The sequence below is a fragment of the Mesocricetus auratus genome, unplaced genomic scaffold (genome assembly GCF_017639785.1).
Source record: "Mesocricetus auratus isolate SY011 unplaced genomic scaffold, BCM_Maur_2.0 Super-Scaffold_100009, whole genome shotgun sequence".
NCBI classification, from domain to species: Eukaryota; Metazoa; Chordata; class Mammalia; order Rodentia; family Cricetidae; genus Mesocricetus; species Mesocricetus auratus.
The window spans coordinates 69,256,875-69,275,101 of NW_024429193.1; the positions used below are offsets into that span (position 1 = coordinate 69,256,875).

Here is an 18,227-nt window from a genome sequence, read left to right on the forward strand (position 1 = left end):
AAGAAAAAGAAATCAAACTGATCTTTGAATATGGCACAATTAATTATAATCTTATATTTGCATTGAAGAAGAAAATAATAGATTTTAAATAGCATCTAAAAGATCATGTTGTTCTGAAAACCACAGTGTGAAGAATGAACAAAGAGAGGAGTTATGAGAGAGGAACTGCTTGGTGGCACACTGAAATTATGACAAGAATAACAATGGGAAGAAAAACTTAAATGTAACTACAGGACTATCCTATTCAATAGTTTAAACTTCTATTGTAAAAAGTGTAGAAGTAACACTTTTTAAATCCATTGCCTAACTTTATTTACCTTTACAGTAGTTTTCTTCATTAAAGAAATAATAATAAATATAAAGGTACTCAAAATACTTTCACAATCATATTTATAACACCTACTTTTGTGTGAAGCAGTGACTTTTCCCTCAAGTCTCAATCTCAAAGCTCTCCATGGTAGCCAGGTATGGCGGCACATGTCTTTGGTCCCAGTTCTGAGGCAGAGGCAGGCAGATCTCTGAGAGTCCAGGGCTAGCCTGGTCTACTAGTGAGTTCCAGGCTGGTCAGGGTTACACAGTGAGACTCTTGACTACTCACCTCACCTGGCCCCAATAAAAACTCTGTGGCTTCGATTTTTCCTGAAATCTATTTACAAAGCAAATCAATCCAATAGGATAATGTGGCAAATAGGTCACATGTGGAGATCCATTTGGATATAATTATCTCTATTTTCAAAGATCCCTTTGGTGGGGGGATTCTTCATCTACTCTACCATAAAGACTCGCACCCAAGGGCATTCATTTGCTTGACAGACTTCTTGAATGGCGCGTTCACCGCCTGCCTCTCCACTCACTACACTCTCCTGGCGCTTCTGACATGGGAAGATTGGAAGTGTGTATCTCTTCTCCATCTGTCAACTTTCTCTGAGCATGGCTGCCAGACCCCAGGGTGACACCACGGAAGGCAGGAATGAAATCTGGGCTACACTTAGAGCTGGGCCAGCTGAACCAATACTGGGCTGGATAGGTGAAACCCTCAACATGTGAAACCCAAACCCATGTATGGATCTCGACTTAGAACACGCTCATGGCATCACCTGGCTCCATTGACGTTCGACATTCACATCAAAGTTGAGCCACTCTGAGAGACATTTATCTACTACAACAGGAGAGGACAGAGCTCTGCGGGAGATATCTGATTGATTGGTAAGAAGGTTTCATTGCATCAGGATCGCTCGAGTAGGCTGCAGTCATGTCCCCGCCATCGCCACAGAAGCAGCAATCAGCAGATCAGGCACTGTCCCCCAGACTTAAGTCTTACTGGCATAAACGTACCTCTTCCACGGGGCATTGTGCTGTGTACTATTCATGAGTGCTAAGGGAGAAAAAGAAGGGGTTACAGAAGAGGAAAGGGGGGGCAGGGAGAGCCAGTTGCCTATGCTCTACGAGGAACTCGGCAGCAAGACCGCCAGCCATGTTGATTTTTACCTAAGACATTATTGCCTCTGGTCTCAAGGAGCCCACTCTAAAGACCCTTTTGCAGGGGAGACCTCCAGGTTCTCCCCCCATTATGCACACTCAAGCAGAGAAGAAAAGTCGATGCACCATAGTTTCAGATGGTTAAGAAGTAAGTTGGGATGTTGATTTGTGATGTTACCACCAATACAGAACCCTCCGAGTTCTAGTGGGATCGTAAGCCTGGACAGACCCTCTTTGATCCTCCTAAAAGCACAGGAAGAGAGATGTATATTCAAGGCAGCAACCTGAGGAGGTCACACGGTAGTGATGGTGGCCATGGCTGGGAGAAGTTAGTTTCTCCAAATTGTCTGGCTCCTGTGGTACTGGCTCAGTTGGATGTTAGTCCTGATCCTAAATTATTTAAAATTATCTATTAGATAATTAGAGGAAACAAATATATTGAAGGGTTTTTAGGTTATAAATGTTCTTGTCATAGAACCACCCTAGTGGTAAAAGTCACAGTAATAAAAACCTCGATGGCTACATTATTTTGGACAGGGTGTCAGCAGATGCATGTGATATGACATCCAGAGTGGTGAACTCAGTGGCCTTCAAGTTTGGTAGCCTCGTCCACATGCCAGCTCCACCTTCTCAAGTATTTGCCTCCCTGAATTCAGCTTCCCTTCAGTTGTAAAACAGGGTTAGTTCACAATCTGCAGGCCGTGTGGCTTCCTAAGTGAGAGACAGTTCCCAATTTATGTATGGAAACAGTGTCGGCTACACTGGAATTCTATGGATAGTTTTGTCTAAAAAAGCGAATGAAAGGGCCAAGAGCTGTGGTACCCACCTATAATCTCAGTACTTGGGAGGCATGAGAATCACCTATAAGCTCAAGGCCAGCCTGGTGTACATAATGAGTTCCAGGATAGCCTGAGCTACCTAACAAACCCTGTCTTTAAAAAAAATGGCAAATAAAGTTAATGAAAGGTCATATAGATCCAATTAACATATATAAAAAACTTTAAAATATTAAGGGTTCATAAGAATGAATTCACAAAGACTCACCATAGACTGGAGCTAGAATCAATATTAAAGAATTTGAAAAGCAACTGGCTGTGGGATACTGCCTTAAAAAAAGTAACGAAGGCTCTTTTCTTGTCTGGGTTAAGTGGTTGATTTTGGGCTAATAAAAATACATCTTAATCTGCTACTAAGATAAGATAAATTATAACTTTTTATTTATTTATTTAATCAGTGGCTTAACCAGGGAGATAGCTCACCGGTTAAGAGCAGGGGCTGCTGTTCCAGAGGACCCAGGTTGGATTCCCAGCACCCACCATCTGTAACTATGTACATGGGTATTTGCTTGCATGTGTGTCTGTGTACTCGGTGCATGCCTCGTGCCCACAGAGGTCAGAAAAGGGTATTTGATCCGCTAGGACTAGAGTCACAGATGTTTGTGAGCTGCCATATGAGTTCTGGAAATCAAACCTGGCATTTCCGGAAGAGCATCCAGTGCTCTTAACCACCGAGCCATCTCTCCAGCCCTCCAGATTTTTTAAATAGACAAAAGGAGGCATGGTGGTGGTGATCACTCCTCATTTTGACTATATGAACGAGAGCCCTGCATCTGCCTGGCCTTCTTGTCCAGCGACAGAACAAATGCAGACTCTTGTGTAATTGTTACGATGCAAATGACACATGGGAACTCAAAGTCAGTTGGGTCATTCGCAACAAAAATCTGGCTCTGTTTCCTTTTGCTCCATCTCCTCCCTCCTCTCCTAGGACCACTGTGCCACCTTCCTCTTCCCCCACGCCCCAGCTGACCCCAGTGACTTCTTCCCCACCAGACACCCCCCCAAAAGTTCCTCATCCTCAGCAGTCTGCACACAGGTTCTCTGCATGACTCTGCTGACCTCAAAACACCAGCGCCTCTTCTCGTTACTCCCAAACTCCATTCCGTTCACTGTTCGAATATTCTACGTCACGGCTGTCTCCACTGACCTCCCAGGTATGGCCCAGAAGAGCCTGTCCTTGGTCACCTTTTGCTTGGCTTTGTGGCTCTACTTTAACATGTCCTTCCTTTCAGGGCACAATCCTTTAGCCTCAGGGGCTGCTATCCCCTGGTTTTTCTCCTACTCTGGCCACTCTGGTTTTGGTTTGTTCTGTTCTTTCTCCTCAGCTGCCCTCTCTTTCAGCCTTGTGTAGTGTAAGCAAACTACATCCTGGGGACTCTAATGCGGAACTAGATACAAAGCGGAACCTCCCTCCTAACAGTCCTCACATCCCAGGCAAGGAGAGGGAAGACGCCAGGCAGTGACAGCATGCCCCCCTCCTCAGCGGGGAAGGACTTACAAAGATGACCACACATGTCCTCCATTACTGTCCCCTAGAGGGAACAGCTTTAAGAGACACCAGAAGATTCTGTCTCTTGTCATTTTTTCCCCTCCCAATGTGAGTGCCAGGGACAAAACTCCAGCCCTCTGAAAGAACAGAAAGTACTCGTAACCACTGACCCTCTCTCCACCCCAAGAGGACACACTTTTATGAACTGCTACCATATTGAGTTTTCACTGTAATTGTTCAAATCCGTGTTCATGCCTTAAATACTTATTATATATTAGAAGTTGAGTCCTAAAAATAGGCTATATCCTTTTTAGTGTGGTGATCTTGGCTCAGATACTGAGTAAGACATCTAAAATCACATCTTTACTTTTTCTGTAAAAGGTAATCCCCGTCTTGTCTAAATACTGGACCTTTTCAGAGTCTTTATGTATAAAATGTTAAATCCCATACAACAGCAAATTCTAAAACACCATCCAAAGCCGACCCCCCCACCAGGGTTTCTGTGTAGCTTTGGAGCCTGTCCTGCAATTTGCTCTGTAGACCAGGCTGACCTCAAACCCACAGAGAGCCACCTGTCGCTGTCTCCCAAATGTTGGGGTTAAAGACGTGCGCCACCACCTGGCCACACCAGCCAAAGGGTAAAAACCCAAAATATAAATGTTTTTCCAGTGGGCATTGGGTCCACCGGAACTGGAGTTGTGAGCTGCCATGTTCTTCCAAGTTCTCTGGAAGAACAGCCAGTGATATTAACCACTGAGCCATTCCCCTAGTCCAGGGTTTAATATTTTTTAAACCCAGAAGACAGATATCTCATACTTTAGAAAAATTGTTACACAAAATTATGTCTGCTTGTAGATACTGCATTACCAGATTTAGGTTTTCGGTTTTGTTTTTTGAGACAGGGTCTCATGTAGCCCAGGCTGGCCTCAACTTTCTTATGTGACCAAAGATAAGTATGGACTCTGGATCCCCTAGTTTCCACCTCCCAAGTGCTAGGACTATAGAAATGGCCACCATGCCCAGTTCCAGATTTTGTTTTAAATTACTTGATTCTATGAGGGAAAAGTAGAATTCTGAGATACTGGCTTATCATTCAATAACACATGAAAAACTAGCTGTCAAAAATGTGTTATTGTCTCTTAGGAGAAGCTATACTCTTTGGGCCTTTGTAGATTCATCATCTGCAATCACTTGCTGGGAACCTAAACCATCATTTGTAATGACTACAGAGGAAAATATAGAGCAGAAGAAAACAGACTTACATCTCTTGATTACCGCTCTAATGGATGACAATGGTCCTTGGCTGGAAGAAGAAAGAGAGAAAATGTATTACACATTCATCAGCCCTGAGGAGGGTAGCTTTTCACAATGCCAGGCCACTGGGGGGCATAAACCATTAGTGTCCTGGTCTCTTTGCAGAACAAAAATTAATGAAACACTTGCAATTGCCTTTTGTATTGTGATGCCTTAAAATGGCTTTCCTAGACATCTACAAGTCACATCTGCCAGTGAAAATCTGGACACACCTCACCATCAGAGAGTAGTAGTATTACTTGTGACTCAAAGGGCTTTCCACAGCTCCGCCACAACCTTACGTCAGATCTGAATACATTATCTGAGTATCAATTTGAACTAAGGGCCAACAATTTGTTTAGTAGCTGGCTTCCTGTTGACTTTGTTATAGCCCCCTTTTCCAGTATGCTTGTTCATTGGTCAAGACGCTCTAGCCACAAAATACGTGAATTCGCTGTATTGTCTTTGGAACCCTTAAAAAAATACAGTCTCAAGAAAAGATTTAGGGAAAAAACCAACGAAATAGTTTTTTATAACATTCCTTATATTTTTCAGGATGTTCTTTGCTGTGGTGGTTTGAATGAGGATGGTCCTCAGGGGCTCATGTATTTGAATGACTAGTTATTAGGGCATAGAACTGTTTGAGAAGATTGGAAGGATTAGGAGGTGTGGCCTTGTTGGAGGTGTGTCACAAGGGGTGGGCTCTGAGGTTTCAAAAGCCCACATCAGGCCCAATCTCTCTCTCTCTCCCTCTCTCCTCTCTCCTCTCTCCCTCTCTCCTCTCTCTCTCTCCTCTCTCTCTCTCTTCTCTCTCTCTCTCCTCTCTCTCTCTGCCTGTGGATCAGGATGTAAAGCTCTCAGCTACTGCCCCAGCACCATGCCTGTCTGATGCTCACCACGATGATCATGGACCAACACTCTGAAACTTAAGTGAGCCTCATCTAAATGTTTCCCTTTATAAGAGTTGCCTTGGTCATGGTGTCTCTTCACAGCAATTAAATGACTAAGATGCTCGCTTTTAAATTTCATGTTCTTAAGTAGGTAAGTATAAACTTTGGGGGTATTGGTTCATTTGAAGGAGGGTTCTTTAAGAATAAACTTGCTATGGTCTCCTATAAAGCGTGTATTAGAAGTTTAGCTCCCACGGACCAGTATTGGGAGGACCTAGTTAGAGGAGATTAGGCCGTAAGGGCCCTGTTGTAGTTAGTAGCACAGGAGTAAATTCACTATAGAAGAGCTGGATTTGGTTCCTGTCCACACATGCTCTCTGTCACCTCCCTTTAGCATTCCATGAACAAGAAAGTCCTCTCCAGATGCCAGTTCCCCAGCTGTTGACATCTCAGCTGCCAGGAGAAACAGGAGCCAATAAATTTCTTTTTTTTAGAGCCAATAAATTTCTACTCATTATAAATGACCCAGTCTGTGGCACTCTGTTATGGCAGCACAGAGTGAACTGAGATGATGCATTGTTCTAGAAGAAGGAAGGCAAGTTCTGGAAGCTCTTTGATAGCAGAAAGCAAGAACTATTGCAGCAACATTCAGTTTTGGAAGAGCTCTTAAAGGCCTTCTATAACACAATTGCTTGAAAAGCGAATTAACGATAAGGAAATGCAGAAGCAACTGCTCTGAGAAGCAAGTAGGTTGAGGCTCGAGTCCCACAGCGTGATTAGCAGGATGAGTCAGTCGGTAAAGGTGCTTGTCCCCAAGGACCTGAGTTGTATCTCCAGAACCATATGACAGAAGACTCCCACGTTCACATGTCCTTTTTGGCACATATATGCTTACAACCTCCACACACATATTACCCCCCCCATTCTCTCTCTCACACACACATAGTCATGCACTTGTATATGTACATATGCCCCCTCCCCCACAGAGACAGTAAACACATGTAAAAAAAAGAATCAGTGCTGGGAAGCTAACATGTTGTATATGTGAAGAAGAGCGGCTGTTTGAGTACAATGCACTCTCAGCTCACTAACCGGGAACAAAATTTATTAGAAACACCCTTTGTTACCATTGTGGCAGAGGACAGTGTCCTGACAAGGTGGAGTCAGGGGATGTGAGGGCTGGATTCCATCTTCCTCCACAAAGGTTTGTTGGGGACATTAGCCTGGTGCCTTCTCATGTGACTCATTTGGGTTAAGATAAAATCATGTGGGGGCCGGATGGGCAGAGTCCAATATGGCTGGTTGCTCAGAAGACAGACACCTACGGAAAGCCCCGCACGGTAACAGTGATGTTGCTCAGAGCTGAGAAACATCAAAGACTGTCGGTGATCACAGGAACTAGGAAGCCAGGATGCTTTTGCCTGTGGGTTTCAAAGGAACCCAGGTTTCCTGACACCTCAACACCAGCAAAAAAAAAAAAAAAAAAAAAAAAAAAAACAGTTGCTAATATGTTTTTGCCAGCAAAAACAGTGAAATAAATACGTTGCTATTGTTTTAAGTCTCCTTTAAGTCCTATGTCACTGTTGAGCATCTTTGGTGTAAAGATCCCAAACCGAAACCTTTGTTGCAGATGTGTGAGTGCTTTGGATTTGGGGACAAGGATGCCTCCCAGGCAAAGTCCACTCAGGTACTCCAAACCTGAAAGACTCTGAAATCCAAAACACTTCTGTCGTAGGTGTTTCAGACAAAGGACTCCCAAGTCACTGAGAGGATGTGGTAATTCACTGAACTCTATACCTTGTGGATGTCACATTTCCCCAAAATAGAATTCAGACTGAGTAGCAGCAGCCGTTCTGTCTCCTCCAGCTGTGGCAGCTGAAAGTGCCACTGAGAGCCGGCGTTGGCAGCGACAAAGAGCCAGGACCAACGTGGTTGGATTGAAGCCGGCGTCACCACTTCTGGTTGGCAAGGCAGGATGGCAGGAAAAGCAGTGACAAAACCAGGGGCTGGGCGTGAGGACACAGGGCTGAGGCAGTGTGAGGAAGGGAGGAAGGGAGGAAACCCGTCTCCAGAAACAGTGGGTTTTCAGAAAACTGGGAGCACATCCAACATGAGGTAGAGAAGTCTTTCTCTGATAGAACACAGAAAGGCAGCCATTCTAAAGAGACAAATCTTCGTGTAAGCGAGGTGTTTAAGAGTTCAGGATTATCTGCAGTCAAAACAGTTTTTTATATGTATTTATTGCGTGTCCACACGTGTGTCCTACGGTGAGCACTTCTGAGGTGAGAGGGCACCTCTGGAAGCTGGTCCTCTCCTTCCACCGTGTGGTTGTGAGCTTTGGCAGGAAGCACCCTTCCCCCACTGAGCCATGTCGATGCTGAGCCTGGACCCCAGGCCGGCCAAGAGAGGTTCTACCACTGAGTTATATGCTCCAGTCTATAATGATATCATCTCTGTCTTTAACATATAGTAATTTTACACAATAACGGACTGTGTATGGCTGTCATACCCGTAGTCCCTTTAATACTCAGGAAGCTAAGGCAGGAAGACTGTGACCTGAAGGCCAGACAAGCTCTACAGTCAACTGAAAATCTGGGATTTGGAGATATATGTCACGTCCCAGAAAACCACCTGTAAACAAAGAAACCAAATGGCTTCCATCATGGCATTTTTATATGGGCACATAATATACTTTCCTGTTCCATTTTTTCCCCCACTCCAAATATTTCTTCCTTGACTACAGCGAAACACATATGACCTATTCATATTTCAGAAAAATACAACTGTTTGTTATTTTATAAACAGGGCTGTGGTCAGTCTGATTTGCATCCTCAAAGAGGAATGGGATAGCTTGTGCTTCCGTTCTGTGTGCACCGGACATAACTCACACCACCTTGTATTAACGCTTGAATTAAAGCAATATATCATGTGGTAGGGAAAGGGAAGTACTGCTCTATAAGGACTCTGCTCTACAAATATAAAGGAATAATGACATTTTATTGGTCTAAATTAATGCCATAACATACTATGTTGGGCTAGAATGTGATAAATGATGAAAAACAGGAGAAAGTAAATGTAGCTGCATGAAATGAGTGAAAAAAAATGAAGTCTAGTTCTAAAATTTGGATAACCCTCATACTTAAGACGTAGAGAATGAAGATTTGTAAAGGGGGCCGGGGATGTGGTTGGCAGGGTACTGCTTAGCATAAGATTTGATTCCTAGCACCGCATACGACAGATGTGGAGGCACAGGCCTGTAACCCCATCACCGTGGAGGCAGAGGCAGAAGGGACTTCAAGCTCAGCTATAAAATGAGTCTGTGGCTAAACGAGACCCTATCTTAAATAAGGAAACAAAGAAAACTGTGATCCAACTGGAGTGACTTTCAAGGAAGGGCGCTGACTGCACTCACGTGTCTACCACACGGCACATGCTCATCCACACGCCGCCACCACCACTACCACACGGCGCATGCTCATCCACACACTACCACCACTACCACACGGCACATGCTCATCCACACACTACCACCACTACCACACGGCGCATGCTCATCCACACGCCACCACCACTACCACACAGCGCATGCTCATCCACACGCTACATCTCCAGCCTCAGGGAATGGCTTTGGATAAAATTAAAAACTGTGACACAACAAGACACAACAAAAGAATGTCTAAACTGGGAGGGATGGGCACACATAATCCCAGCCCTTGGTGGGTGAGTCTGAGGCTAGCCTGCTTCAGCTACTTGGCAAGCTTGTGTCTCAAAACTCAGAACGAAAACAAAAAACTTAACAAGAACCCCCCACCCCCCGTAATTAAATCTCTGAAACCTGTAAGGAAAAGGTATGTGAGTTTGAATTCACTCACCTATGGTCACCACTGACAACCCAATTTCTAATCTTTCGTGTGTTCAGCGGCACTAACTGGGCTCAGCGGGTCATACAAACAAGATATCAGGGTGGGAGCGGCCATGTTGAGGGGCAGGTCTGGGGGAAGGGGAGGCATTGGGTGAATTTGATCAAGATATACTGTATACAAAAAGATTAAAGAAGATCTGTATATACAGGTTTGGATTTGTCAAAGAATAAGTAAAAATATTAAAAAGATCAATAATATGCTTGATGGTGGCGGCACAAGTCTTTAATCCAAGCACTGGAGAAGGAGAGGCAGGCGGACCTCTGTGAGCTTGAGGCCTGCGTGGTCTACAGCGCTAGTTTCCAGGATAGCCACAGCTACATAGTGAGACCCTGGCTGGAAAACCCAAAAAGATCAATAATACAGTATCAAGTTTTACCAGGGACTTTTCTATTCATCTTATTCAAAGGTAAACAAATCATATAAAGGATAGACACAACCATTTTCAACGAGTTGCATTCACATGCTACATATTTGTGGGGAGAGACAGGCTGGTAGGATGTATGATGTTCTGTGTGTTGACTGGAGACACATCGCCGTCAAGAGAAGGATACAAGGGGAGGGAAAGGGAGAGGGACCTGGAACTGACTTGTGAAGCAACCTTGTTTCTTATCTAAATTTTAAAAAAAAGAATAAAAAAAAATACAAAAGGAAAAAAAAAAAAGAGAAGGATACAAAATCAGTGAGAGGCCTACTTCCCGACTTCTGTGGCAGCCCATTCTATCTACTTTCTCTTTGGACTGTAAGATGATGACATGATGTCTATCCTTGGGCTGGCAGCTAAGACTCAAAGGAAAACAATGCAAAATATAGTAACACAGAGCTGGTACATATTAGACTCAAAATGTTCTATTTCCTACCCTACTTTCCGACACTGAAATCTTTATAGCTCTTAATATACATGGCTGAAATCTTCTTTTGTTTGTGAGATACACTCTTCTGTGTTCTGGGCTGGTCTCAAACTATGTAGTTGAGGATGACCTTGAATTTCTGATCCTCCTGCCTCTGTCTCTGGAATACTGGGATTACAGGCATGTGTCACCACACCTTGATTATATGGTGCTATGGATTGGACTCAGGACCTCATCCATGATAAGGAAGCATTCTATCCATTGTCCTACATTCCCATTGCCCTACAGCCAGGATGAAATTGTCAGAGCTACTAAGTCGACACCTGCTAGGCTGATCTAGAGTTACCATAATCCTATCCTGAAATTCAAATATTTTGCATTCCTGTTGGAATTACTACTCTCCATTTGACAAACTCACAAAGCATACTTCTTGTATACCTCATCTCTTATGGAGTCCAAGCAAAGGCCAAGAGGAGAAGCCACAAACTTTAGTAACATGTTCTTACTCCCACTGTAAACAAAGATAGTCCTCTGTTCTTCTAGGTCACCCTCCCAGGATGTGTTCTACAAAATGGCCATGGTGATCAGTGGCTCTGTGGATTTAGTTTCATATTGCTTTAAGTCTATTAAAAAAGAAATTCTATAAAAAGTTCAAAGATCATGGAAAACGCTTTCAACTGTTATAACTCCCGAGCATTTAAAATTGGAGTGTCCTTCCTAATCCTGTTTTTCCCCCCATACATGCATGTCTTGACTTCCTAATTGGCCTGCAAGTTTCTCAAGGAGAAACAATGGCTTCTCCCCATTTTCACAGAGCAGCTCAGTGAAACTGCATCATATGGTTGCTGAACTAACGTGAACTCAATCCTTCTTACAGGCAGAAAGAAATACAACTTAACTAGTTCCAGCGATTCCACACACAACCCACTTAGCACACAAATCCTCAGGACTAATTTTGCTGCTGGTTTTGTCCTCTTGATAGCAATACCCAGTTATGCCCTGTCATATGTACGTCTTGTCCAAGGTGTCTGCGTCTGAAAACAGGAGCTGTTCACTGGACTGGTGTCACACACCTATAGTCCCAGCCCTAAGGAGACGCAGGTAGGAGGATGGTGGGTTCAAGGCCAGTCTGGGTTACAGTTCGAGACCTTGGTTCAAAAGCTAAATAACCTGGGGATATAGCTTAGTCCCAGGGATCCAGTGCCCTCTTCTGGTCCCTGTAGGCATTGCATATACAAGGTACACAGACAAATATGCACACAGAATACCCATACATATTTTCAAAGGTAAACATACTTTTTAAAAAAAGGATGTGGCTGGGCAGTGGTGGTGCACACCTTTAATCCCAGCACTCGGGAGGCAGAGGCAGGTGGATCTCTGTGAGTTCAAGACCAACCTGGTCTACAAGAGCTAGTTCCAGGAAAGCCTCCAAAGCCACAGAGAAACCCTGTCTCAAAAAAAAAAAAAAAAAAAAAAAAAAGGATGTGAGGGGCTGGGGAGATTGCTCCAAGGCTAAAGTACTCACCCAGCAAGCAGCGAGCATAGGGTCAGAGCTGAGATCCCCAGAACCTATGTAAATGCCGGGTGCTTGTGGCAGCCCATCTGAAATTCCAGAGCACCGAGGCAGAGATGGGACCGCATCAAATGGGGTTTGGTTGAGAGACCCTGCCTCACTGAATGAGGTAGGAAGTGACTGAGGCAGACTCCAGATCTCAACCTTGGGTCTCCCCACGCAGGCCCACGCATGGGCAAGTACATGCCTTACCCCACACGCACACACATGTACGAACACACATTTACACACCTATACTATACACATCACACGTACATGTGGAAAAGAGGATAGAGGAGGAGAAAGGAAGAAGGGTGAGAGGAAGAGAGAAATATATTCCATACACAAGCCCCACCTTTCACTTTGGTCAGCCCAGTATATTTGGCTTTCCTTTTGACATTGCTTCTAAGTCATTTTGAAGCATTCAATATTGAAATCTAGAAGGTGGAAATTCCTAGCATAGATCTCTAATATCCATTGATGCTATAGCAAAAACAAACAAACAAACAAACAAAAAAAGAAGTTGGTAACAAAACTTGAAGTTCCAGAAACAGCTGACATTTAGAATTGGGCTAGAAACAAAATACATTACACAAGGGCTTGTGCTTGCATGTAAGCTTCAGGCAGGGACCTTGACTTCAGCAAAAATACTGTTCAGACAAGACTAGAGTCACCTCAGCTAACAATAGTCTCCTATCCCTCCTAAAAATTCAAACCTTACAACAAACACAAAGTCACTCAAAGATCTGTGGATTTAACAGAAAACAGGTGAGAAACATGATTTTATATTTCTCCATTCTTTATGAAACTAAAACAAAACTGCCAAGAGGGATGGAGGTCTTGTTTTGTTCCCCCTTAAAGCCAAGACAAATACATATTTTAAGCATTTGAAATTGATCAAAATATTAATTGATACTTTGGAAAACTAAGGCAGAAATTAAGTTATTTTGAAACAAGCTTGATGTGACATGTGGCAGATACATTTTTTATACTTTAGATGGCAATAAAGCCCTTAAGTAAAGTTATTATAAGATACCACAATAAGCCAGATATGGTGGCACATAAGCCCAGTACTCCAGGAGGGTCCCCGTAGGAAGGCTACATAGGAAGATGTCTCAAAATCATACTCCCTCCAAACAAAAGGGCTGTAATAGTTCCCACACTAAAATAACTCTTAAAAATATCTTTTATGTGGCTGGACATATCTTTAAAAATATCTTTTATGTGGCTCAGTGACTGCTCTTGCAGAGGACCCAAATTTAATTCCCAGTACCCACACGGCAGCTCACAACTGTCTGTAATTTTGGTGCCCTCATCTAACATCATACATACATGTATGCAAAACACTCATACACAGCACAACTATGCTGGGCTTTAAAAGCACCCTTGCCACTCACTTCTTAGCTTTTTCTCAACGTTCTCTGACATGGTTGCACTCAGACAGAAACAGCTGTAAATCTTGGGAAAGTTATGGCCTTGGTTTCAGCAGGGCACCTGTCTGGAATAGAATGTCCAGTGTTATCATAGTAGCTGTGGTGTTTGGAAAGACAGAACTGTCATCCCATCAATATGAGAACTAAAACAACGATTGAGCATGTATCATTCTTCTCTCAAAGGTCAACCTTACTTTGGAAGTACTTTTTTTTTTTTTTTTTTTTTTGGTTTTTCGAGACAGGGTTTCTCTGTAGCTTTGGAGGCTGTCCTGAAACTCACTCTGTAGACCAGGCTGGCCTCAGACTCAGAGATCCGCCTGCCTCTGCCTCCCGAGTGCTGGGATTAAAGGCGTGAGCTACCAACGCCCAGCTTAACCCCAAACTTTTTTAAGATCTAAAGAAATGAGGAGTTTTATTATGAGCATGAGAGAGAGAGAGAGAGAGAGAGAGAGAGAGAGAGAGAGAGAGAGAGAGAGAGAGAGAGAGAGAGAGAGCGCATCTGAGGGCAGGTGCCTGCAGAACTTCAGGCTTCTCTGGAGCTGGACTTAATAAGCAGTTGTTATTTGCCTGACTTGGGTGCTACAAGCCAAACTTGTCTTCTGAAAGATCAATTTGCTCTTAATCACCATGCAATCTCTCCAGCCCCAAACTTAACAGCAACAACAACAAAAAATATTCCTTTTTGTTTTAGGTGTATGAAAGCATTATGTATACCATGCGCCATCCTGGTGCCTTCAGAGGCCAGAAGACATCAGATCCTTTGGAACAGGAGTTACAGGTCATTTAAAATCACCATGAAAGTGCTGGGAACTGAACCCTGGTCCTCTGCAAGAGCAGGAAGTGCTCTCAACCACTGAGCCATCTCTCTAACTCCCAAAACAAAGCTGTCCACCTGTCATTCACACCCCTGTACTCAGGTCCAATCAGCTGACTTCTCTTGTTGGTTATTTATAAGCAGGGAGGACTGTAATCAGATAGTGTCTAGACACTCTAGACACTCTTAGAGTGATGCTGCCATCTATTACAGGTTCGAATTAATAATGGACTCTGTGCACACATGCCTGGGCTGGACTAGCTGGGTTGGTTGAGGGATGGCTTTGACTTTGGGTGCTGAAAGCAAGGTGAATGCAACTACTCATGACTGTACAGCCTTGCTCCTAGGAATCTGTCATTCAGTTTCTTCTTGCATCAGGAGAGGGCGATGTACTTGCTTATTTTTTGACTCTGACAATACCCTCTCCTTTAGATATATTTTGTTCAAAGTGGCACACGATTAGCTCTATATTTGATAATTATTTTTAAAGATTCCTGACTCCTGGTGTATATATTAAAATCCTGGGTTTGATTTGTTTAGTTACCTGTTTAATTCTTTCTTCCCCACTAATAAACTTTTTGAAGGCAGGGGCTCACTTTTACATTTGTCCCAGTATCTAGGAAAACCTGGAATCTTGCAAATGCTCTCAAGAAATATTAATTGCACTACTGCTTAAAAAGACAATTCTAAAGTGTTGGGGCTGAAGAAATGGCTCAGTGGCTAAGAACACCGACTGCCCTTCCAGAGGACCTGGGTTCAGTTCCTAGCACAGACAGTCGAGTGGTTCACAACTGGCTGTAACTAGTTTCATGGCGATCTACCTGATGCCCTCTTCTGGCCTCCAAGGACATTATACACATGTGGTACACAGACAGACATACAGGCAACACAATACACATAAAACAAAAATAAATAAATCTTAAGAACTCTAAGTCTACACGTTGATTTAATGTGATTGCTAACTGTTTCATTTTCACGCCACAGCAGTAGTGGCTCAGGAAACAGATCATTTTCTTTGTGTAAACAGCTCTGACATTGCATACAGGCCCTGAGCCATTTTATTATTCAACTTCGGATCCAGGGGATTTTCTCTCCTATAATGGTAAATAAATTTGACCTCGGGCTGTTAATTTCACAAAGTGATTGATTTGGTGATGGCTTAAATATAATGTTCATTATTCAAAGGTGTTGAAATTGACATGAGCCAATTGATTTATTTTGTTTTGCTTTTTTTTTGCCAGGACAAGTTACTTTAAAATAATTCACAGGGCTGACAAGATGGCTCAGTGGATGAAAGTGCTTGCTCTGAAGCTTTGTGACTGGGTTTGGTCTCCAGAACCCACATAAGGCTCAGAGGAGAGAACAGATTCCACAAAGCCCTCCTCTGGCTGCCACACACAAGCCATGGAACGTGTATACACATGTGTCCATTATAAACACACATAGCAATAAACAAAGCAACTTAAAAATTACACAGAACATTGTGTTCATTTGTAGAAGGCTCAAAAACTTCGTGGCATGGGTAGTTCTAGACTATCATAATTACATACCTATAAAGACAACTCTCCCTAGAATTTGGGGCAATGACAGTTTTGTCTGATGTTATCCGTTGAACAACTAGTTTTAGTTTATATTTATGAGACATTCTTGTTTGTATTAGTGTCCAGTGTGCTGAAGGTCAGCCTGTGCCTGAAGGATGATGAGCTCATGCTGGCAGCCTCACAGAAACTACCAGAAAAGACTGAGCACTCAGTCTGTCAATGGACTGCAACCTGAGCGATGGAGCTGTGCAGACGACACAGTGTGTAAATGCATGCCCGAGGACCCGAGTTCCATCCCTAGGACCTACATGGTAGAAGGACAGAATGGACTCCAGCAAGACGTAGCATGTGCCCCTTTCAACAACAACAAAGTTAAAGTACACAAATAAAATGGAATAAAAATGTTGCTGGGTGGTGTTGATGGTAGTGCCCATTATTAATCCCAGCACTCGGGAGGCAGAGGCATGCTGATTTCTGTGAGTTCGAGGCCAGCCTGGTCTACAGAGTGAATACCAGGACAGTCACAGCTGTTACATAGAGAAACCCTGTCTCAAAAAACCAAAACCAAACAAGTAAAAAACATGGAGTAATTTCAAGGAAACTTGAGGATTCGTCATCTTTCAGTGACCATCCTGTAGGCTAGATTTAAATGAGAGGTAACATCGGAAGACCAGGAGCACTACTCGAAGGGTACTAAGGACTGGATATATGGTCTGTTGGTGAAGTTTGCTGGCATGCAGGCCTTGGGCTTAGTTCCTAGCACCACACAGACTGAACATGGTGGCACATGGGAGGTAGGGGCAGGAGAACCAGATGTCCAAGGTTACACTTGGCTACAAAGCCAAGTTCAAGGCCAAGTCAAGTCAGGGCTAGAGCCTTGCCTTGAGGAAAAGATTGATTACATCTGGGGTTTTTGAAAAGACAAATCACATCAAGGAAAATTGTGAGGCTATAATGAGTATCTGGAAATGCATAGAGCTGGCTGTGTTTTGTTTTAAGAAATCCTACATAAAAATATTTTCAGCCTTTGCTGGTTTAAGAAAACCAAAGAACAAAGAAGCCTATTGCTCACTGAGGCACAGGTTGGCTGCCAGTGTCCAAAAGGCAATGCATTTTTCCCCTCATAATGTAGGAGATGGCAGGGGTTTGGTTTGTCTGGAAACACTTTAAAGCCCTATTCGCCTCTGTTTCCTAATGTATTCATGGCATCCGAATCCATTTTAGAGTGAAAACTACGGTCTGGGATAGTCATAAAGCCAGTGTACGCATGTGGGGAACGCAGCTCTCACTTCTAAGCTGTAATACTGCTGCTGCTGCTACCTCTTTTAATGGAATCATATTGTCATTTGAAGCTGAAACAACCCCAAACTTTTTTTTTTTTTCTGAGACAGGGTTTCTCTGTATTGTTTTGGAGGCTGTCCTGGAACTCGCTCTGTAGACCAGGCTGGCCTCAGACTCAGAGATCCGCCTGCCTCTGCCTCCCGAGTGCTGGGATTAAAGGCGTGAGCTACCAACGCCCAGCTTAACCCCAAACTTTTTTAAGATCTAAAGAAATGAGGAGTTTTATTATGAGCATGCAAATTTTATGTCTAGAATTCTTACAGACAGAAAACAGATGAACACGGCTCAGCACTGGTGGGAAGCAAGCCTTGCCGCCCTCTCTGCTCTCACTGTTACTGGTGCTTGCGCTCTGCCTGCATGGGCACACACAGCCCAGCAATCCCAAATCGAAAGAATGTCGAGCCCAGAGCAACGTTAACTTTAAAACTCTGGGTCTTCTAGCTTGAAGTTTCAAGATTAAGACTCGATTAGCACATCCTCACCAGCTACGGAAGCCTGGCTCAAGGTCCCTGTGCTTCTGCTGGGCCTGGGGACCTGGAGGCAGTTCTCAGAGAAGCAGGCAAAGCACCGGGGACCGTACAATCACCATCACTGCGTGGGGTTAAGATTTCGTAGCACTATTATCACCACATAGCTCAAAACGATGGAATCAATACCCTGAACACAGGCTGGAGAACTCACATGGGGATGGTTCCAGCCATTCCTAAGATCTCTGAATCCTCAAACACCAGGAAGTAGTACCCTGACAACATCTAAAAGACGTTAGTTTGGTTTATTCCCAAAGGGAT

The 18,227-nt window shown here is 43.6% G+C and overlaps 1 protein-coding gene across 1 annotated transcript in view; it reads right to left on the reverse strand.

Annotated features, from left to right (window-relative positions):
- The window catches only part of Sh3d19 (SH3 domain containing 19), a 147,782-nt gene that overhangs the window by 48,749 nt on the left and 80,806 nt on the right, over positions 1 to 18,227 (reverse strand). The window contains 1 exon segment of the mRNA XM_040752570.1: positions 5,067 to 5,107. Coding sequence (XP_040608504.1) covers positions 5,067 to 5,107 — 41 coding nt within the window.